The 23,575-nt window shown below is 47.0% G+C and overlaps 1 protein-coding gene across 2 annotated transcripts; it reads right to left on the bottom strand.

Annotated features, from left to right (window-relative positions):
- Nucleotides 1–210: 210 nt before the first annotated feature.
- On the bottom strand, nt 211–19,771 carry FOXJ2 (forkhead box J2). 2 transcript variants are annotated; one of them, XM_045873911.3, is made up of 11 exons: nt 18,590–19,771; nt 12,153–12,499; nt 10,785–10,859; nt 9,778–9,846; nt 9,464–9,604; nt 8,813–9,011; nt 6,064–6,483; nt 5,585–5,686; nt 4,814–5,023; nt 4,112–4,210; nt 211–2,964 (listed from the first exon to the last, which is right to left on the bottom strand). In XM_045873911.3, exons 2-11 carry the CDS (start codon nt 12,483–12,485, stop codon nt 2,876–2,878), a joined length of 1,737 nt encoding a protein of 578 aa, XP_045729867.1. In that variant the 5' UTR covers nt 12,486–12,499; nt 18,590–19,771; the 3' UTR covers nt 211–2,875. The 2 variants fall into 2 exon arrangements, with proteins under 2 accessions (XP_045729867.1, XP_064447685.1); XM_064591615.1 differs by lacking the exon at nt 18,590–19,771 and adding an exon at nt 13,793–13,922.
- Nucleotides 19,772–23,575: the final 3,804 nt, after the last annotated feature.

Genomic DNA, 23,575 nt, shown 5'->3' with positions numbered 1-23,575 from the left:
AAAAAAAGCAATGTTAAATGCATGTTTTTAAATTCTTCTTTACCATCAACCTTACAAAACAATTTCAAGACCAACTAATCGGACCCAGGGGTGGGAGGCAGAGAAGGGGTACAAGGCCAATTGAAGACAAATGCTTCCCCTTTTCTGCCTTCCTACCCTGGCAAAAAGAAATTTGAGACCAGCCCCAGTAAGATAAAACCATAAACATTCTTCTTCCTTTTTTTTTTTTATTAAGAAAGCATGCAAAACACAACAACAACAACTTGTGAGATCATACATCCCCTTGCCAGCCTGCACCAATGTAAAGCATTATGGGTGGTACGAAGGACTCACCAAACCGGAAACCTGGGGTCGAAGAGCGGAAAGCAAGGATGAGTGGATCTACACCACGTAACTGCTCTATCTGTCCCTCTCCTCCTATTTCTCCCTCATTTCCTCTTGTAGGCAGTGAGCTCCTGCAGTTTTGCACACATCACCCAATACGACGACAACTATACGTCGAGCCCAGCAATGCTGGACCAACAAGAAAAAGTAGTATTCTTTCCATTTCATGGAGGGGAAGGGAAACTGAGGCCCAAAGAGGGTCAGCTTTGTCCTGTGCCATTTAGCAAGGCTGAGTGTAATGGAAGGGAGCTAAAATCCCAGGAAGCCTGATGGCCAATCTCCAGCCCGAGCCCCAAACTTCAGTTACTCCGGCTGCCCACCAGAGTCTTCATGAGACTAGTTTTCAGAAGACATAGATGAATTATAAACAAGGGACATTTACATGTACAATTTAGTCTACCCTTGCAAATCCTGTATGGATCTGAGTAGAAAAGGGGTTTAGAAAAGAGAAGTGATCATTTGTAAAGGGGGAATCTTGGGGAGAAGAAATGGGAAGTGTGTAGGAGGCACCTTGACTGGTAGGAATCAGGAAGAGATGCCTAGAATAAGGACACAGGGCAAAGGCATGTTGCCACCCTCTAAGAGAAATTCTCCTTTCCCCAATGGGAAATATTATGTCATACTTCAACCCCACTGACTGCCCAATGGGGGATTCAAGCCACTCATACCCCCATTTCTTACAAAGAACTTCACAGAAATAAAGTGCTCTTTAGTTAACCGCCCTTTCTTGCCCCTTTGCTTCAGCCTTCTTCAACAAACTCTTATATATAACCCCCTTACAAAGAAAGGAAGGGGTGGATGAGGTGAAAAGCAGAAGAGCAGAAAGCTAGATCTCCTGGAAATCATGGGTAAATAAAAGAATATGAACGAAAAGCAGAAATCACGGAGAGAGTGGCCTTGTCCATTCCTTACATTTTGTCCTGTAGCTTTCAGAGAGTGAACATTCAGTGAAATAAAAACAGAAGTAAAATTGTTCTTCCCTCTCATAACTAATATTCAACAATTAACATTAAACATACACTAAGTACTTTGCAGCAGTAACTCATGGCCACTCCTCCTTAAAAGAGAGAAGTTGTCCCTGTACCTTTTTCTGGGGGTTCTCCCTTGGCCCTCGTAAACCCTCCTCTCTAGATTATTCACTGCCATCTACCAATTTCCTTCACGCCTCAAAAGCCAAATGGCAAAAGCTTCAGCCCCAATGATCTGAATTCCAAGAGAAGCATTTGCCTACACAATTAAATAAATGAAATATCCCCTACCCAAGTGTATGCCAGCTCCTTTTCCCTTTCCCCACCCTCCTACTACCACCAATGCTATAGGTTTGGTTCTGCTATGGTCAGTGGGAAAGAGGTTCCCATCTTGTCCTAGGACGTGATAAAACTAAAAGAGTGATAATGGCTTACTTTTCTTTCTTGAGATCCATAAAACGGGGGAAGAAGATAAAAGGGGAGGAAGAGTTGAGCCAACAACTGAAGGAGAACAAAATAATATTTGCCGAATGGGAAAGGGGGACTGAAGGATAATTTGTAAATACAAATACGAGCCACAGTTAATTTCCAGAGAAAATTATGTTTAAAAACTCAAAAGGGTTAAATTGAAACCATCTCCTAAAAGCTGAACCTATGCTGAATAGGTGTCCTCATCCCTACCACAGAAGCAGAGTTCTGGCTAAGACCAACACTATCTCCAATAGACTAAGGGCAAGGAATAAGCCAATGGAAGTTTCTAGTAGCACATAGAGACTGTTTTATATTCCATTGCCCCTCTACAGTACTTGACTCCACCCAACCCAGACCTCTCATTCCACTAGGATTTTATGGTCACCCTCCTGCACCACCACCATCACTCTTACCCTAGATGGGGAGTGAGGATCGGCAGAGGTAAGGATTGAAGATATAAAGGGACAAGGAAGAGCTCAGAGGACAAAATTAGCACCATTGAGTAAAACCTGCAAATTCATGGCTGCCAAGCAATGTTTTAGATCCCTTTTACTTGAGAATGTGGCTTCTCTAGTACTGGACTGAACTGACAGGAACAGAAAACAATTTAGGGTCAAAAGGTGAGATTGGCATTGAGTTTCTCAAGGAAAAAGGTAAATCAAAGTCTGAAACCTTGCTCTGCCACCATCAAGGCCTCACCTTCCGGCCAGATGGTTTTAAATTAGCAAGGGGTGGACACGGTCCATGGAGGAGGGGCAGAAGACTGGGGACAGCATAGAACCAATAATAATAATAACAATAATAATAATAATACCATAATAAGAATAATAATAAAAGAATTCGGAAAAAAACAAGAAGGAAGAGGAAGAAGGAGGCAGGAAAGGGGGGGTTATCTTCGGCAGCATCTTGCGGTGGCTCCTCTGACAGAGCAAGAAAAAAAGAGGCTATATAAGTATATACAGCAAGGAGGAAGGGGTGGGCCAGGGCCGTTCTCGCCCCACTGCCAGACTTCGCTGCCCAGCCTCGGGCTCAGGGCTGCTCTCCATGATGCCCTAAGTGATCAAGTCCCAGTCGAAGTCATCAGGGATCTCCTCGTTGGTGCCCGGAGGGGGAACCGGTGGCCGAGGGACCATATGGTGTGCTGTCAGGAAGAGAGAAAGAAATTAAAAGGACAGTGGTTGGGAAGTTATTCCACCGATCTAGATAGGCAGTGCTCAGCCCCAAATAATACCGTGAGGAAGGGCTGATGAAACCATAGTCCTTATCAGCCCAGGGTTGTTTTTGTTGCTGGCTGCCACTTCAGTGGGGTCTCAGGAAATAAACCAGAGTAAACAGAGCTCGCATGGCAATTTAACACTATGCAGCCACTAAGAATTATACTTATGAAGACCATGTAATAATGAAAAAAAACATATACAACGTACTATTATATGAAATCACAGTAGAGAAATTTGTAGATGTATTACATGGATAAGGAATAGACAGACAAAGAGTCTGATGTCACCCAAAAAATTCAAAACACTTGTGGTTAGGCAGGATAATAATAGCAATTTTTCTAAAATGTATTTAAAAGCAAATGATCTGTTCATTTTATACTATCTATGGCAAGTTAGGGTCTTCCTCCAACTTCCCGCACCCCCATCAGAGGTAGTTCAATCCCAGACCCCTGATATAGGAGTCAGGTGACAGGAAAGCAGACATGGGCACAAAGCAGGTATGTCTGTATAACATGTTCATTGTATCTGCCTGAGCATATCTTCCATCTAGATTCCAAAGCTGGACATAAATGTTCTACATCTTTGGTCTATTTGCATGCTCTTACTTCCCTTTTTTTTTTTTTTTTTTAAAGATTTTATTTATCCATTTGAGAGAGAGAGAGGGGGACAGAGACCACAAACAGGGGGAGAGGCAGAGGGAGAGGGAGAAGCAGACTCCCCGCTGAGCGCAGAGCCCGATGTGGGGCTTGACCCTAGGACCCCGAGATGACCTGAGCCAAAGTCAGACATTCAACCGACTAAGCCACCCAAGCACCCCTGCTTTAACTTCCTTTTATTATTGCAGGCACAAGTTATGCTCAAAGTAGATCAGCCTTCTTTAGGCTCCCATGACATGTATCTCCCTGGCAAGGGGCCCACCCTCCAGGCTTAGGAACCATGAAGGTTCACGCACTCCCAGCAGGGGCAAGCAAAAGGGAAGAGAATGCAGGCTCAGAGCCAGAGGAAAGCAAAAACAACTTGTCAGGGGAGAGAGTCTTGGGTTGTTGGAGAAACAAGCTTCCTGGCTCTTACCTGGGCGATTGTATCCTGCTGAGTCCTGGGTGGGGATTGGGTACATTGGTGATGGGCCAGGGTAGAGGTGGGGGGCTTGTGGGTGCACATAAGAGTTCACTGCCAAAGCAAGATAAGAGTTACTTGAGTATACCTCATTCTACTCAATAAAGTGGGGCCCAACATAGAGGGGGAAAGAAGTACTCTTTCTCCCCTTAAAGTCGCCTCCCTTCCTTGCTCTCTTCTGTAGCTTCAGCAGAAGCTATCAGTCCTCACCACTTAGGGCAAAAAGAGATCCTAATGGTCCCTAGAATTGTGAAATATCATGGCTAGTCGAAGGATGACTAATACAGAAACATAATCATTGAATCGCTCTCATTTCACTGGTTTAAAGATAGTGTAACTGTAAAGAATCACGACCCCATCTGATATGATCCAGGTAGGGATTACTGCGACACACATCTGGAATGGGCACTTTCTCCTCCCTTTTCGTAAGTAATTCTGATCTCCCAAATTAAGGTGGAAAAGGGACTCATACAGTTTTTCAGTATAGGACTTGACTGATACACTAGATGTTCAGCCAACATAGCAGACAAACCAGTCCCGCTGCTCAGTCTGGGTCACTGCTCATCAGATGACTTTTCTCAGTTCTCTTCTGCCCTTTCCTCCCCCTCTCTTTTCGTCAGAGCCTCCACCTCCTTGGCAACTTGCTCGGTTCGCTACCTTGGTTCATGGCTGGCTCTTGTTTACCACTGGTAAGGGCACAGGAGTCAGCAATACGGGCAGAGGCTGGTGGCCGGTGGGAGCCCCCTTGGGGGGGCACGTGACCAGTCTGGGTAAGGAAGTGGTTGAGAGAGTCACACAGATTGGCAATGTGATGCTGGTCGAGGCTCCAGTTCTTCTGCTCTGCCTGTCGCAGACTCTCCATCAGTTCTACAAACAGAGAAGCAAGAAGTGCTACCCTTTACAGGGGTCCCAAAGCCCCTCCGGTCTCTACCCCCCCTCACTGCTCCCACCACATCATAAATCAACATCACTGACTAGATTCATTGCCAATAACAAGTGACATCTCCTAGAGCTCTACGTGTTCAAACTCTTCTTCTGTTGGTTCCTTCCTAAATTCTTATTACAATTTCCATCTTGCTGGCAAAGAAAACAAAATTTCAAAGGGAGTGAGTGACTTAGCCAGTAAATGGTGACAGAACTACAAAGTAGCGGCCCAGGTCTCTGAATTCCTGAGAGCCTTCCCACTCCAGGGACAGAACAGGGTAGGATAAAACACTGTCATATTTTGAGTGAGTTAAGGCAAAGTTAATTAAAATTAATCTGACAATAACACTGGCATCATCCGCCTTGTGAAATATGGAGGGAAAACCATGGAATCCTCCGTCCTCAAACTTCACCAAACCAACCCCTTCTGATGCTGGTTTCTAGTGGGCTTCCCACTCACAATGTCCTCCTTTTCCCTCGGGTCATCTTCCTCTCATCACTCACCTGAGAACTGTGACTGCTCAATGCTGGACCAGTTGAGCCGATTCACCATCTTAAAGCTTTCCTTTAAGGAGTCGATATTGGAGCACCAGTCAGGAGGAAAGGCTATAAAGAGGTGGGGAGAGTGGATAATAAAAAGGGTGAAGTGTAAGCCAGCAGCCAACTAACGGCCGACTGACTGCGTGCAAGCTTATCAATTACATTACCAGGAGAATCCTAAAATCTCCCTCCCGGGAGATGGAGGACTAGTAAAGCTATGGATGCTTTAGGGAGCCGCAGCCTAGCTCCTAGGCAGGAGAATATGTAAAGCAATGGCAGGTGGTCCAAGAATTCCATAACACAGAGCTCCAAGTAGCAGCTTCCGCTGGCTCAGAGGAGCTCTGCTGGGGGGCCGAGGCTAGACGCCCACTGTTAACTGCCTAACCAACTGCATCTCCAGGCCCCAGTCAGAACAAGCGGGTCAGGGCGCCCTCCTTACTCACCGAAGCCGGTACTGTTGATAGGAGCCTGGCCCTGCGCCTGCTGCTGAGTCGGCGGCGGCGGCGGCGGCGGCGGCGGCGGCGGCTGCTGGGCAGGGTGGGGGTGGGGATGGTGCTGATGTGGGTGGTAGCCTCCGTGCTGCAGTGGGGGTGGGTGCATGGCCATCACGGAGGGAGGCCCATAGCCTTCGGGCCCAGCCGGCTTCCCCCCGGCTGGGGTACAACCATCCGGGCTTGGGGTGTGCAGTGGAGGCGCACCCCCTACAGCGGAGGGTCCCTGGGCGGGGGCCGGCTGCTGCGGCGGCTGCTGGGGCGGCGGCTGCTGGGGGGGCGGCGGCTGCTGGGGCGGCGGCGGCGGCGGCGGCTGCTGGTACATGTAGTAGTTGTTAGAGGGCGGCATGTCCCCCAGGAGAGACGAGAAGCCTGCAGGGCGGGAGGAGGCAGCCAAGTGAATTGGCAGTGCATTCTTTTTTTCCTTCCTTCCTTCCTTTTTTCCTTCCTTCCTTCCTTCCTCCCTCCCTCCTTCCTTCTTTGATATATTTATTTATTTGAAAGAGAGAGAGCATGGCCAGCAAGGGGAGGAGCAGAGAGCCTCAAGCTGACTCCGCGATGAGCATGGAGCCCACCACAAGGCTCCATCCCAGGGCCCTAAGATCATGACCTGAGTGGAAAACCAAGAGTCAGACGCTTAACCGACTGACCTTACTGGACACCGCAGTGCATTTTTCACTAAACAGGACTTCCACAGGGTTGAGATGGGAGGCTTTTGGGGGAAAAAACCCAGACTTCAAAGGGTAAGGGTGTTCTGAGAAGGCAAGGATCCTCTCAGCTCCCTCTGCCTCCCAAGACTCCCCCACCTCTGTAGATACAACAGACAGATGGAGGGCCTTGACAGTGGGGCAAGTGCTCAAATTTTAGCAAAAAGGTCAGCATGTACCTTTTTATGCTATTCCTCAGGGATCTGGGGGTAGGCCTGGAATCACAATGTCAAAAGCAGTCAGATTATCAGGGGAAGTTTAAAAAGTAAATTACAGGGGCGCCTGGGTGGCTCAGTCAGTTGAGTGTCTGCCTTCAGCTCAGGTCATGATCCCAGGGTGCTGGGATCCAGCCCCACATTGGGCTCCCTGCTCAGCAGGGAGCCTGCTTCTCCCTCTCTCCCCTGCTCATGCTCTCTCTCTCTCTCAAATAAATAAATAAAAGGTAAATTACAAATAAAATAAAGCCATTGGGCACCTACTCTCCTTGCTTCCTGTGTCTACACTCTTCTGCTGTTACCACCTTCTTGGATTCACTACCAACAAATGGAGTTGGGTGAGGCATAGAGTAAGAATGGATGAATTTCTCACACACACTGGGCAGGGAAGAGCTAGAGACTGAGACTAGGTAGGGGCTTTCAGCCACCATTAAACTTGAGTGAACACTTGAATCCTCACTCAATCTAATTTTTCACTTTGTCTCTGAGAGCCCCTGCCTCCTCCCCACTTCTGATCTACCAATCCCAACTTGGACTCATTCGTCAAGCAAAGGCTACAATCTTGGAGCATAACTCCAGATCTAAATCCCCCAAGATATAAAAGAAGAAATCCATGGCAGTTAATATAAATTTTCCAAAAGGTGGCTTCTAATCATTTTTCATCATCCCATTCATCCCCTGTGGCCTGTACAAGGTGACTACACAGAAGAGGCTCTGATGTCCCACCCGAAGTCGACCCCCACCTCTAATTTCTTTAACAACAGAAACAAACAGGAGTTGCAGAGGGCTGGACCAGAGGATCTCTTAAGGAGCCTTCCAATAAGAACTTTAGATTACTCTCACACAGTAATCTGGGAAATTTGAGTATGGACAAAATATAAACTGATATTAAGGAAGTATTATTAATTGTGTTAAGAGTAATAATGGCAGTGGATAACCAAATCTTTATCATTAAGACTGCACACTGAAGTAGTATCTATAGGTGGGATGACATGCCTGGGAATTGCATTAAATTACTCCAGTTAAAAAAAAAAAAAAAAAAAAGCTGGGTGGTAAATGAAACAAGCTGAACAGAATATTGGTACCTGTTAAAATTGCGCCGTCTTAAAAGTTGGAAACCTGAGGGTTTATTATACTATTTTCTCTATTTATGCATCTGTTTGAGATTTCTTCTAACAAAAATCAACACGGGGCACCTGGGTGGCTTAGGTGGTTGAGCGTCTGACTCTTGATTTCAGCTCAGGTCATGATCTCATGATCTCAGGGTGGTGAGATAGAGCCTCAAGGTGGGCTCTGCTATTGGTGGGGAGTCTTTTTGAAGATCCTCCCTCTCTGCCCCCTACCACCCGCTCGCTCTCTCTTTCAAATAAATAAATACATCCTTTTTTTTTAATAAAAATCAACATAAATATAAATATGCTAAAAAATTGTCTCACAATGAAGCAGATTCTGAGGGAAAGGAAACACTGCTGTCCCCTAGTGGCCATCCTCTAAATGACCTGCTTGCTGCCATCAAGTCACTGCCCTTAGTTCTAGAAGGGGGATCCCTCCAACTCACTTTCTGAAACTAATAACCCAGCCTGCCTCTCGAAACCGCTGTCCGTCAGAACTAAGCCAGAAGAGCTTGACTCCAAACAATTTTGGTTTCTGAGATGCTTCCCCTGACCAGTGATCAACCTCTCCTCGTGTGAAAAATAAGACAGAAGGGAGAGAAGAGAATGTTACCACCCTTTCAGGAGTATAAGGACATTCATGCCCCCATCCCAACTGCAGGCTCACCATGCTGAGAGGAGGAAGAGGATTTCTCCAGCATGGATTTGTAGAGGTTGCGAAAGGACCAGCTTAGATCCTGAAAATTGATCTCTGAGTAGGAGAATTTGAAGTCATGGTTGGTGTTATACAGGGGAGGAGGACCCTCGGCGCTTTCTCGGCTTGGAACCCCTGCTGCCACCGCTCCACCATCCACAGATCCCGTGCCCTGCAAAAAGGAGTAAGAGAGAGACTCGACCCATGTGCTAAATCAGGAACACAGCCCTTTCATGCTCACCAAGCTCTCTGGCTTGTCTTCATCCTCTCCTAACTTGTCAATGAGTGAACATCATTTCCCCCCCGTCTGTCTCATTTACTCCTATGGGGATGTACCTTGAGCCTTTTTCCCACACTCCGTCCATCTTCCATTCTCATAACCTTTTTGGCTCCCTTTCTCTTCTCGCCACTTTTCTTCCATCTGATCCTTCTCAAAGTTCTGTTACGTCTCTCTCTCAGCTTCCCTCTTCTGCTTTCCCCTTCTTTCCCAATTTATCGGCCTACTACATCACAGGTACTCAATACAGAATTTTGAACTGGCAGATCTATGAATCTGTTCAGCCACCCACCCACCTGTCCGTCCATCCGTCCGTCCCTGTGCACCCTGACACCTCTACTTCTCACCTGGCTGTAGCTGGTGATAGATGTGGGGCTCTGAAGGGACATCTGAGGATTCCCCTCGGAAGGCAGTGAGGCTTCTCCACCCCCTGGAACGCCTCCCCGTGGGCTCTTGCTTGCCTCCTGTTCTGGTGAGTCTTGGGATAGCTGAGGGTTGTAAAAGAACAGAAATCTAGAAGCAGAAACTAAACATCCTCCCGAGACCCATGGTTTTACCTCATCCTTTGCCCCAAACACAGGAAAGGACCAAAACTACAGGACAGGATGTGGACTGAGCAGCTGCCTCAGAAACGGCATCTCCCCGTGAAGTGGGGACTTACATCATCATCTGGAGGGTGTCTTCTCTTTCGGGAGATGTCAGGGCAGGTGTCAATTGTCCAATAAGAGCCCTGGAAGGAGAACCCATCCCGATAGAAAACAAAATCATTATATATGGAAATTCCCACCTCTGGAAAAGTAGATACGTGGGAGGATTTTCACCAAAAAAAAAAAAAATAACTGGAGAATTGGGGCGCCTGGGTGGCTCAGTTGGTTGGGCGACTGCCTTCGGCTCAGGTCATGATCCTGGAGTCCCGGGGTCGAGTCCCGCATCGGGCTCCCTGCTTGGCAGGGAGTCTGCTTCTCCCTCTGACCCTCCTCCCTGTCACGCTGTCTCTCATTCTCTCTCTCTCAAATAAATAAATAAAATCTTAAAAAAAAAAAAAAAAAAAAGAAAAATAACTGGAGAATCACACAGAATCCTGAGGGTACTGGCTATTTTTGAGGAGTAAATTTGTCCTAAAAGTTCAATGAGTATGTCAGAGGTATGACCTGTGGTCCAAACACAGGCCTCGATTGTTCTGGTATCTAGTTCAAAGAGCTGGAAATGCCCAGACACAACCCTCCCCTTCTGTGTAATCTGAGGCAAGGCTCTCTCCTGAACTCCAGCGTCCATGTCTATCGAATGAAGAAATTGATTTATCTCTTTTCCCTTTTGAAGATAAAAGTCATGGGATTTTTGTACAGAAAAGTTCCTACAAAGGTTATTTAGCCTACCTTTCACATCTAGAAAGAGTGCCACACATAAGAAAGGGGGCATGAAAGTCAACTCTACCATAAATAATTCTATTTAAAAAAAAAAAGATTTCACAATCTCTCTTAGTCACTCATACTAGTGGGGGCCCACAAGCGTGATAGCCAAGCTCTTCCTTTGAGAAAAAATAAAGCTGCTTCTCTAATTAACATGATTTCCTCTTCTGGGTAATTAAAACAGCCACAGGACTCTAGGCTGTCAACTACTCCTCTCTCCTTCCTGCCCCCTCTTTCAATGCTTACAGGAGCGTCTCACCTTCCCAGGGTCATCCCGAGGTCTAGGCACCTTCCGGAAACACTTGTTGAGAGAAAGGTTGTGCCGAATTGAATTCTAGGGAAGCAGAGAAGCAAGTTAGCTTTGAGCATTGTGTAAAGCAGAAAATTTTCCAACAGGGCACAGAGGGACACAAAAGGACATAACATACAATAAAGTTCAAGTGTCAGGCAAACTTAGCACCTCTTAACTACACTGACGGAGGAACTTACCTAGCAGATAGCAAGAGCGCTGAGATCAGAAAATGCAGAAATTAAATTGATGGGAGGTAATGCCTATAAATTTGACTACCAGGTGCTTCTTGTATACACACACACACACACACAAAAACTATATAATCTTTCTGGTTATATAGTTTTCCAATCTTTCCACCCAAATGACAACAGGCATATAAATACCTCAAAATCACATCTGCCCAGTGTCTTAATTTATTCACATCTCCCGTAAACGAATAATACTTTAAGACAGTTTATATAAATAAAACAAAATATAAATTAGGAGCAAAACAAAGGCACAAATTCACCTTTGTTTTCTCAACAGCCCACAGGAATGTTACATTGGGAGGAAAGAAATAATGTTGCGTATGTATGTCGGATGAGGTTGGGGGTTGTGGTAGTTAGCAGGGACATATTCATGAAGGAAAAGCTCAATGCTTCTAGTAGTCTCCAGCTCATCATCTGGTTTGTATGTCAACTGGTGATTTACAGAGCGAAAGAACTACATTAAATCCCCACTCCAACTCAACAATTGGCCAATGGGTTACTGCTCCAAAGGATGGAGAACATCAGTCTTCCTTCTTTGGTTAGAAGAGGAGTTTCCTTCTTCCTTTATTGCCAGCCAAACAACTTATCCTCTTTCTACTTGCTTGGTGGATGAGCTGTTGGTGAAGGACCTTGTTATTATGATTATATTGGTATACAATTTTTCAAAAGATGAGGACTATGTGCAATGAAGCTTTGGAAATCTGATGAGACTCCTACCTCTAGGTAGGAAGAGGCAATGCCATGCCTTGCACAGTGACTTGAACATAGCAGAGTGGCAATAAGTATTTGTGAAATGAATGAATCTCCTTTTTGAGGACTCAGAAGGTAAGAGGGTATGATGAACAACAGCATCCTGCCATCCTCATAACTACACTTAGTGGCTTGATATCACTGAAGTTTCCCTGATATACCTTATGAAAGTTGTTCCACTCTGAAAGAGAGTAGGGGATGGGAGATATAAGATTTTAAGTTCACACATCTCTGAAACAGGTCAGAGTGAACCAGACCAGGTTATAGGAAGAAGCAAGAGTAGAGCAAAAGGCTGTCAACGGCTAAAAACAAGCCCAGGTTATAGAAGCCATCCCACCTTCCAGCCAATGCCAGCATTCTTGTAGTAGGGGAAGTTATCACAGATCCAGCGGTAAATCTCACTGAGGGTCATCTTCTTGGCTGGAGAGGAGTTGATGGCATAGGTGATGAGGGTGGCATAGCTGTACCGTGGCTTGCCATCCTGGTGCACAGCTGCCTCATCTTTGCTCAGGGTGGCATTTGGATCTGTGGGTGAGCCTGGGGGACACTTGCGGCTGCCGCCTGGAGGCCCAGCCTGAGAGGCACTCCCAAGCTTCTCGATGGTAGCTCGAAGGGTCAGCTGGGGCAGCCAGTCTATGGAGGTAAGGCTACTCTCCAGGTCAGAAGCCATGGTACTTCTGGGTTCTGCAGAGAAGAGAACAAAGGGGAGAGGAAAATAGAACAGACGAGTGTCATAGCTGGGTACTAGTGGCAAATAATATTCAAATCTTAGTGCTTTAAGGGAAGTAGAGTTTCTTCCCATTATAATTCCCATGGGAGACTGTCACAGGACAGCCGTCAACCAAGTGTTCCCAAAGCCCCCAAACAATGTATCACCAGTCATCTACCAGATGACAGACCGGTACTCACCCTACATCTTAATGTAGAACATAGCCAACAGGACTCTCCCTTCAGTCAGGACTAAAAGAGAAGTCAAACCCCCCACCCAACTGAGCTATTCCCTCAATCCTCCTTACTTAAAGCCCTACCACATAATATTTTAAACTATATAATTAATATACCAGGTAAAATCAGCCAAAGTCTACTCTCCAATTAGGTGACGCTTGTTTTATTTACATACAACATCCACAGACAGCACAAGTGAACATGTGAAGAAAAACAGTCTGAGTAAACACAAATATACACCAACAAAGCACACACCAACACTTTTACAGATGTTTCATATTAGATGCATTTGAGCACGCACCCTTTTTATCCCATATATGTGCACGTGAGGCATATTCGATTTACCCTAAGCATCAATTACAAATGACAACCAGCAAAGGACAGACGCAAGACACACACATCAACAGTGGCCCCCATACCCAGAGATCACAATGAGATACATGTACATTACCAGCAGAGCACAAAGTCACACACAGAGGTAACAGATCTGAGTTACAGCTGCCCTCACACCTTTAAAGCTTCCCCTGGCAAGCTCCCGCCCACAGACACCAACACCAGGAAGAAGTCCTCGCAAAGACCTCCCACCTCTGGGCTCGCTGGGCTCGCTGGGCTTCACTAAGCCGGGGAGGGCGGGGGGGGGGGGGAGGGACGACACCCAGCTGTGTGCACACCGGTAACAATCATAGCCTGGCTAAAAATAGCCACTCCGGGGCTAAGAGCTGGCTCCCCTTCTCCCGCCCTCCTCCTCTCTCCTTCCTTCCCAGCCAGGCACGCAGGCTCGCTGCCCCTCCATGCAAACTCCTGGCGCTGCCAAACCGCCCACGCCTGATGTTTGCACACCCTGCTGCCACCCACACAGCCTGGGCGCTCTTGCTGGCAGAGACGTGTAGCCAGAGTGACGTGGTGGTGGGGGAAGGTGAAGAACGCCCGGTGCTGTCTGTTACTGCAGGGTCTAGAAGGGCTGGCAGGAAGCGCTTGGTAGCCATTTGACGCTCCCTGAGAGCCCATGCCGGCAAGCCCCTAAGCACTCACTGCTTGGCAGGTTTGTGCCTGCTCAGCCGGGAGCGTCCAGCCAGTATTTCCTTCTCGAACCCCCGCTGACCGTCCCACCAGGGCATTTCTCGGGAGGAGCCAGGGCTAGCATGCCTCAGAATTCAGAATCCTGGACAGAAACACATCGCGGATGTCATTCCTAAATCCGCACCCAGATAATATGCACAAGCGTTATGGATTCAACTACACACAAATCCACATCCTTTGCAGTTAAAAGCCCAATCCCAGATATGACTGCCTACCCCTCTCTCCTGACTCCCAACACATCTTGCAGGCTGTCAGCTCACTCTGTCGCCGGTAGCGGGGACTCTCCTCCCCTTGAGATTTACCCTTTCTCCTAAGGGTCAGCCTTCTCACTCATGTGCCTCTCGCCCAAGGTCCCCGCCCACACAATCTTGGCATGTACACACATGTACCCTGCACGGTGCTCCTCACCAGCAGCACGCCCACTCCACAAGGCTGAAGGAAACACCTTAGTGCCTCAGGGCCTGAGCGGCAGGAGACCCAACTGAAACCCAAGAATTGCTTGCTTGACAGGAGAAAGGGAAAAAAAAAAAAAAAAAAGCTATGTTTATAAATAGCATCATGAAGGGGTTTCCCCTTTATCCTCAGCTTCTCTCCCCACCACCCTTCTTTACAGCCCACCACTACCATCTTGCCTTATAATATCATGGAAACTTGGAAGCTAATAGGGCCATTTAATCATTCCAGAAAGCCTCAGACCTCCTAGCACATTACTAAGTCAAAATGCCACAGCATCTGGGGGCTTTGGGCAATAATTGGTCCTATAGCTGGGTTATCCCAGCCAAGCAGCAACTTTTTTTTTTTTTTAAAGATTTTATTTATTTATTTGACAGAGAGAGACACAGTGAGAGAGGGAACACAAGCAGGGGGAGTGGGAGAGGGAGAAGCAGAGTTTCCGCCAAGCAGGGAGCCCGATGCGGGGCTCGATCCCAGGACCCTGGGATCATGACCTGAGCCGAAGGCAGGCGCTTAATGACTGAGCCACCCAGGCGCCCCTGAGCAGTAACTTGACAATAAGCAGGTTCTCAGTGACCAGGGTTCTCCTGGGTCCTCCCCAGAAGGGGAGGTCTATAAAGAATTCCCTATTATCTCCTGCTAAAGGTCCCTAGGAAACCTCATCTTAAGAACACAGAAGCCTTCCATGGACACTTCATCTGAAACTCTCCCAACACTGGACAGGGACATGAGAGTAGATTTCAAGTGGTTTACAGAACCCATTTGGCACATGCCAATTGCTGTGAATTCCGAAAAGAGAAGCACTCTCAGCCTTTGCTAGTTGTTCTATGCTCTTCCTATCCTTACCCCAGCACCAGGTTAGGAGAGCTTAAATTTAACCTTTCTCCAGCACCCTCCCGGTCAGCCCTCCAGATACCACCCGGCACTCAAAATACATCCTCATCTTACCAGCTACAAGAAGCTCGCAGCAGAAGGTCCTTCTGATCTTTCGGCACCATTCTCCCTTTACCCATCCCACTTCCTCACCCCCGTCACTTCCCCATTCTTGAAGGGCAGCCCAGTGCATAGAACCTCAGAGATGAGGTCCCTCAGTTCTATTCCCAACCTTGACACTGACTCACTAAATGTCCCTAGCCACCCCCTGCTCCCTGAAGTCTTGATGCCTCAGTTTCCCCCTTCAATAAAAGGGATGAAGTCATAAATACTGCCAAAGCTTCATCCCCGGAGGGAAGTGAATGAAGCTTACTTAATGAGCTCGTGGCTGCCACACATTCCATGCTCCCCAAAATAATGGCACGAGGCTAATGTCCAGGGCTATTATTAGAAAGGCAAACAAGAGGTACTTCCATTTCTCAGTCCAACCAACCTAGTTACCCAGACATCTCCCTCCAGGTGGGCCTCGTGCCACTGGGCTTGGGCAGAACCTGAGTCAGGCCACATTCTTCTCTGCGTGCTGGAAGACTGAAAGGAAATACCCATAGAAACTGGGAAAGGCAGCCAAAGGGCAGGCTCCATCACATCCACAGGACATCTAATGAAGACTATAGTACTGGGACAAAGGCGGAGAAAAACAGAAAGACATTCTGTTGGAGTGGACGACTGATCCTGGATGAGATGTGTGAGATCCAAAATAACAGGCACGGTTTTCTTCCCACTTTATTTGAAAGGCCAGGTATTGTTCTCTGTATGGTGCCAAGGTCAGGTACTATGGAGTGATAACTTCCTGCTCTGGACAGAATGCCAAAACTAATAGAGCAGTGGTTAAGTTTACCACATTACCAATCACCAGTCAGGCCGCCTGGGTTTCAATCCTGGCTCCACTACTTACTGGCTGTGCAAGCTCGGGCAAGTTACTTAACCTCTCTGTGCTGTAGTTTCTTCATCTATAAAATACAGATGATAACTGTACCTGCACAGGGTTGTTGTGAGGATTGCCTTGAGTTAATATTTTTAAGGCGTTTAGTAAGCGTTAGGTAAGTGTAGCTATTATTATTTTTGAATGGGGAAAAACAGAGAATATTAGAAATGAGAAAGCAGACCGTGGAGGTAAGACTGGAAACAGCAAGCCTGCAATGGTTTACATCACAAAACCTGAACTGAGTTTGCAATAGCTTTCGGGATGTCAGAATCTCCAACTTTTACTTTGGGGATAGTGTCGCCCCACTGCTGACCAATGCCAGGACCAAGTAGATGCCAAAGATGAAGGAACGAGGGGATATCATCTCTTATTTTTCAGCAGGGACCAGGTCTAGTCATAAGACATGATCTGGAAAACAGCACTCTCTAAAGCATAGTTAATCCAACCCAACAGCCATCTGCTTCTAGCGGATTCCACAGAGGCAAGGAGAATTAGGGAAACTCCGTCCCAGCAGGGTCAGTTACACTGTGTGGTGGGGGGTCCACCTGGAGCCACTGTGATACAGTTCACTCTGAGCCACTCAACAAGTTGCATTCCAGCATCTGGGAAAGTACTTTGGGAGAAATGGGTTGCTATTAGACCAAAGTCGGCTCTTTTCACAAAGTGGGGGAGGGAGTTCTAGAGGTAAGAGCCAAGGATCCTCATGCTTTTGAGACCAGAGATACCAGAAATGAAACTCTCTTGCTAGTTCTAGAAGTGGCCCCAGCCTGACACTGAGCTGCCCTGCCACAAGAAATGACTTTCATGCAGCCATCCGTGAGGGTTCCCACTGGCCAGGGCAGGCCAAGCCCTTCCTCCAAGCAGGGCAGCCTTACCAGCACCCTCTCCAGGTCCTCGTGCAGGGGCACCCGCTTCTAGAGGCCTACCAGAAACATAGGATTCTGGGTAACTGGAGGCTTAGTCTGAAAAGCACGGATGTAACAGTCTCCACACACATACCCACTCAAAACAGAGATAAGCCACATTCACCTGAATAAAGAAACATATGCACACCGCTCTCTAGCACAGTGTGCAGACCTGGATCATAACCCTGTCTCACATACCACCACTAACAGGTAGTTTCCAGGACCAAGTGGACGTACATAGGGCCTCAGGCAGCCCACCATGGCCCAGACAGAGAAAGAAGAAGGAAACATAAAAACCCACGAAAGATGAAGCCTCCCACTTGGTTCTGCTGTGAGGTGCACACAGATGAGAATGTACTGATGGCAAGGCAGGAAGGCAGGCACCCTGCTGGTGATCCCAGGTGGAAAGACACGCTGCTTCAACACACACAGCCCGGCCTCAGCTACAAGGATTTCGGGCACCTTTCTCCTGCCTTTTCTGACGATTCTGGGCTTTGAGGATTCCTGCTCCTTATCTCACGAAAGAAAACTTAAATACAAGATTCCAGAGACACAGAACTGAACAAGAGACGAAGAGAAAAGATGAAACCATTAGGTGCTTCTCTGAAAGAAAATTCATCACAGGTCAAATCTCCCCAGGGGGCGGGGGGGGGGGGGCGTCAGCTTATTTCGATGGAAGATTGGAAGGAGGCTGAGCAGCAACACCCCTCTCTCTTCCTATCTAGGATCTGCTTTTTCCTGAGGAACTGTCCATGGAGGACAGGAGCTGTGGACAGGAGCTGTGTAGGGCATGAGGGCAGTGGTACCGGGCCAGCATTAGGGAACCACTTCAACCCAGGAGTTAGCCTTCCCCTACACCCTTTCTTCTTGCCTTGGGACAGGTGGGATTTCCATTTTCCCTTTGGATTTTACTGATAGAGCCATGCTTCCATCCAGGAATGGGTATGCCACGAGAGGAGGCCTCCTGGTGTCTGAGGAAGGGTGGGTGGGGACAGACTGATTTTCCTATCAAGGAGACAGTAATCACAGTGGGTTGGAGAGAACAGCTCTGGTGGACATTAAGCTGACATAGGCTTACAAGATAAGAAAAGGTAGTATCATTAGAAGCCCTAGACAAGTCTAGGCCATGAAATGCCACGATGACTTTAGTGAAGTAAAAAAGCCCAAGAATGGAGAACACTATGGGAGTCTGGCTGGGATGTGTCCCATCATTATTACACAGTATGGATGGAGTTCTGAAAATGCAGGCGTTTGCTGATATTCCCTTGCCCTCAGCATGAAAACATACATGTCCCTAGGGACTTCAAATGAATCCCAGCCATCTAGTCCCCAAACACTAAGAAACCCATTTCTCAGAGCTTCTGCAGCAAGATATTAAGTTTGAATCCAGGAGCTTCCTCAGAACACATTCCCCAGAGGATTCTCTGAGTTATTACTCTACCTTCCCCAGTGATGAAACCCAAGAGCCACCATCTCAGCCCCTACACCCACTAGTACCTAAAGAGGACAGAGAAGGTGAAAGAAAGCACTAACCTGTCTCCAAGCTTCCCCCAGCAAAGGGAGGGAACCACCTGGTACTGGAGTTTGGGGTTGGAGGGACTCCCCTCTTCAAAGGCAGATGAAGAGTCTCATCCTCAGTGGCTCTTCCAGTACTTGGCTGAGCATCCCAAGCTGGGGTGGGGAACTGGGTCCCCTGAGGATGAGGAGCGTTGGGAGGAGGAGGAGGGGGAGGAGGAGAAGGAGGCCCTACCTGGGGAAGGTGGCACACCCCCCACACCCTGCCTGTAACCCTGGGGAGGAGGGGAGGAGCCTCTCCCAACCAGGAGTTGTCTCCTCCCCCTTGGGGGAGTCCCCCTCCCCCCCAAACTGGATCTTTCGGGAGTGGAGGGCTCTTTCTGTCTGCTGGAGATCTGAGCGGAGGGACTCTGCCCTGTTCCACTGTCTAGGTACAAGGAAGTTGAGAGGAGAGTTCTTCCCCTCTCCTGAAAGGCTGAAAGCCGACTCCTCTTCTTTCCCTGGAGCGTCCTCTGCTTCTGAATGTAAGGACTCCTCTCCCCTGTGAGTACTGGATAGGATGGAGGGCGCCTACTCCATAGGCATTTCCCCCTTTCTCTTAGCCTCAAAAAGTCCTGAACTGCTCAGAGTGTGCGTTTGGAGGGGTGGAGGCACGCTGGGGCGGTCTCACTCTGTCTGCTTCCTTTAGTAAGATCACCCCTTTCTACTTCTGGAGCTCTATTCCCGGGCCAGGATGGGGGTTTTCCTCGCCTCTAGGAGAGACTCTCCCCTACAGGGGTCTCTTCTTCCCCTCGCCCGAGTGGTAAGGGTCTCCTCTCCAGCGGGGAGAGAGGCTGCTCCCGTCCCCGCTCCCGCCTCCGCTCCGGGGGTGCCCCGAGGGTGGGGTTTTCCTACTCCCCGCTCTCCCTGAGCTGGCCTGGGCAGCAGGGTCCGGGAGGCCGCGGCTCCCGACTCCCGTCCCCGGCTACTGTGGCGGCAGCGCCTCCTCTAGTCCAGTCCCGTCCGGTCCGCTCGCTTCGGCGCGTGAGGCCCCCGGCGCTGCCACCTCTCGGGCTCCGGCCAGTCCGGGCTCCCGGGGAGCCAGGAGGCGGACGGGCAGTGTCAGGGCTCGGCTCGGGCTCGGGCTCGGCTCGGCTCCGCTGCAGGCCCCGGCTCCTCCCCGGCCTCCGCGCCGCGCTCCGCGCCCCTCCCCTCCCCCGCCCGCCCGGCCGCCGCCGCCGCCGCCGCCTCCCGGCGCGGGTTAAGGAGGAGCGGGCGGCGCCGAGCCGCGGGCCGGGCCGCCGGGGGGCGCGGCGCCGGGAGAGCCGCGCGGCCCGCAGCCGGGGCACGCGCCGCCGCTCGCTCACCTGCAGCCGTCGGGCCGCCCGGCCGCGAGCCGCTCGCGGGCGGCGCGGGACGGCAAGCCCCCCGTGCTCTCTATCGGGACGGTCCCCCGGTCACGCCCGACACTGTCAGCCGCGATTTCACGCGCGCATTCTGGGGTGTCCTATACACGACAGACCCGAGGTGTTTTCTCCGGAACGTCTTTGATGGGTTTCGCGTTCCCCGGAGAGAGTGTATAAAGGGTTATGGCGTTGGGACCGAGTTAATCTGTTATCCTGACATCATCCTGGAGTTCAGTAAATGCCTGTTGAAGGAGTGGATGTGTAAAGAGATAAAGGAGCATGTAACCGGGAAAACTCTAGACTAAACTCTGTATAAACTTGTGCAAGGCCCCTTTTCTGTGGAATCGTAGCGAGGAGGGGACCTTGATGGTCGCCCTGACTACCCACCAGGGCTGTTGCAAGGACCACATGAGATAATTTATGTGAAAATGCTTTTTAAACTGTACAGTATACAAAGGATGTGAAACGTGACTTCTCGTTCAGTTCACTTGACAATCTTGTAACATACCTTATCCTGAGTGACACACAGTAAAGAATGTTATTCTCTGCCCCTTCCAGAATAACCCCCATCCAGAGACAGAAAATGCCACCAGGGAGCCCACCTCTACTTTTCCTCCTCCAGTCTGGAAATTCTTATCTATTTCATCCTCAGACCTGTCAAACTTTTCTCAAACTATTCTACTTTCTATCATATAAAATAATATGAAAGCAAAAAATATCATCCATGAAACATTTCAATTGCTCAAGAAAAAAGACTCTGTATTCAAGATTACAGCTTGATGACTACATTTCACATTTAGATAGTAAAGTCTTTTATCTTCTGGCTAAATGTATGATACTTTATTTAAGTTATACATATATAAAATTACATTATATTTACAGTGTGCCAGGCATTGAGCTAAGAACTCTGCATGTTACCACATTTAATTCTTCTAGCAATCCCATAAGATACTGCTCTTACAAAACCTATTTTACAGATGAGCAAACTGACTTAGAGATTATGACTGTGTCTAAATTCACATGATTAGTAAGTAGCAAAATCAGCACTTAAACTAACAAATCCAAGTAACTCCAAAGACCCAACTCTTAACTTCTATTCCATTGCCCTGAACTGTCAGAATTAAAAACCATCCTTAAACTTACTGTAATAGAGATGTATGGGGACAGATGGTAGCTACATTTGTGATGAACGTAGCATAATGGATAAACTTGTCCAATCACTATGGTTGTACACCTGAAACTAATGTAACATTGTGTGCAACTATATTCAAATAAAAAAGAAAATAGATGGCATTTCCTTTACATAAATAGAAAGCAGAAAGGTCAATTGGTTGTGATCTATCTAATAATCACAAACATGTATATATGAAAAAAAATCCTTAAACTTAAAAGAAGTGAAGCCCAGTTGAGGCTTTTCTTTCACCCCACCCTTCCACTATCCAGATTTAAAGCTGAATTTTCCCCCCTTTGAAATATTAACTTGTTCTCCCACACACAGATAATTTGGCATCAAATGCTTCTTGCTACGTGTTAGATATTTTGTTATGTTTCATTTGTCAATCATTTTTGACATTTTTGTATGTATGTGGAATTTGGGGGGCAGGGTAGAGAGGTAGTACTGAAAATGGGAAAGCTAGGGAAGGATTAGACCCTCTTTTCCTGGAAATTTAGAAAAAATAAATGCTCAAGAAATTATTTGATATATGCAAGATATTTGCTGCATTATTTATAACTGTAGAAAATGAGAAAATTTGCTTAAATAACCATAACGGTAACAGTTAAATAAGTAATGGTATGTCTATATAATGGAGAGTTGATTTTCCTTTTATATCTTCTTTACCATTTAGATATTTTGCAATAGGTGTGCATTGTTTTAAAAGAACCAATTTTTTTTCATATATCTGAATATATTCCAGTGAGAAAGTCCTGTTTAAAAAGTTTGTATAATATAGGGGCACCTGGGTGGCTCAGTGGTTAAGCGTCTGCCTTCAGCTCAGGTCATGATCCCAGGGTCCTGGGATCGAGCCCCGCGTGGGGCTCCCTGCTCAGCGGGAACACTGCTTCTCCCTCCCTCTGTCCCTGCTTTTGTTCCTTCTCTCGCTGTGTCTCTCTTTGTCAAATAAATAAAATCTTTAAAAAAAACAAAAGTTTGTATAACATAATCATGTAATTGCTTTTTAAAATATATACTTATGTGTATGTATATATTTGAGTACACACACACACAAGTGGATATACACCAAAGATGTGAGCTTGAAGATAATTTACCTCATTTTCTACTATATTTATAATTAGTGTTCATATGGGTTTTGCTTATGTAATTTTTAAATTAAAAGAAAAAACTGATAAATAAGCCTGCGTTTGTTTTGTTTTTGCCCTAAGACAGGGGGAAGCACTTGCATTCATTCTCTGAATACTTTGCATTAAGAAGGGAGATATGGAGCAGCATAAAAATATAGTCACTGAGGGGCACCTGACTGGCTCAATCACTAGAGCATGCCACTTTTGATCTTGAGGTCGTGAGTTTGAGCCCCATGTTGGGTGTAGAGCTCACAAACATATAGATCTAGAGAAAGAGAGAGAGGGGGGTCACTGAAACATGCAAGAAACCAAAATGTAAGGATTCACCCTTTTCTAAAATTAGAACATATTACATAATTCACCAGTGTTAGTCTACCTTGAGCAAAACGCTTCTTCCTACTATTGGTGACTAATATGTCACGATACAATTTTGGAAGCATTTATTAAAGACTTACGTATTATATAAAACACAGTGAATATGATTTGTGTATCCAAATCCCAGCTTTGGTGCTTAATAACTGAGAACTTAAATCACTTAACTGTTCTGTTTCCTCATCAGTAGTAAAATGGGGATATTAATAGTACCCACTTCACAGTATTGTGGAAAAACTATGTGACTTCATGCATGTAATGCATTTAGATAAGTGCACAGAGAAAAAGAGCCTGAAGCTTGAAAGAGGCTTAAGAATCATACCAAGCAAATGTAATGTATATGGACCAAGAGACATATCCATCAAATATAATATGTGGACATTTGCGGGGGGGGGGGGGAATCCTGATTTGAACAAAGCAACTGGAAAAGATATTACAAAGCAATCAGTAAAATTTCAATCTTGACTCTGGTGATATCAAAGAATTATTGTTATATTAGATGTGTTAATGGTATTGTGTTATTATTTAAGGATCTTTATCTTTTAAAAATGCATACTACAGTATTTAATCCTGAAATGCCTGAAATCCCCTTCAAAATAATCAAGTGACAGGGGAAAGAGGTATAGATGATAAAAGATCGACCAAGTGTTGTTTATTATAACATGTTTTGTTTTTTTTAATACTATTCTCAGGGCTCCAGGCTGAGTCAGTGGAGCATATGATTCTTGATCTGGGGGTGGTGAGTTCGAGCCCCACCTTGGATGTAGAGGTGCTTAAAAATAAAATCTTTTAAAAATAAATAAATAAAATGCTATTCTCTCTACATTTGTATGTGTTTGAAACTACAAAATAGTTTTTTAAGGGGCGCCTGCCTGGCTCAGTCAGTAGAGCATGGGACTCTTGATCTTGGGGTCCTGAGTTAAAGCCCCACGTTAGGGGTAGAGTT

This window comes from Mirounga angustirostris, unplaced genomic scaffold, assembly GCF_029215605.1.
Source record: "Mirounga angustirostris isolate CCGP_5_RB_7025 unplaced genomic scaffold, mMirAng1.0.hap1 SCAF_5, whole genome shotgun sequence".
NCBI lineage: Eukaryota > Metazoa > Chordata > Mammalia > Carnivora > Phocidae > Mirounga > Mirounga angustirostris.
This window is presented reverse-complemented; position numbering and strand designations above follow the sequence as displayed.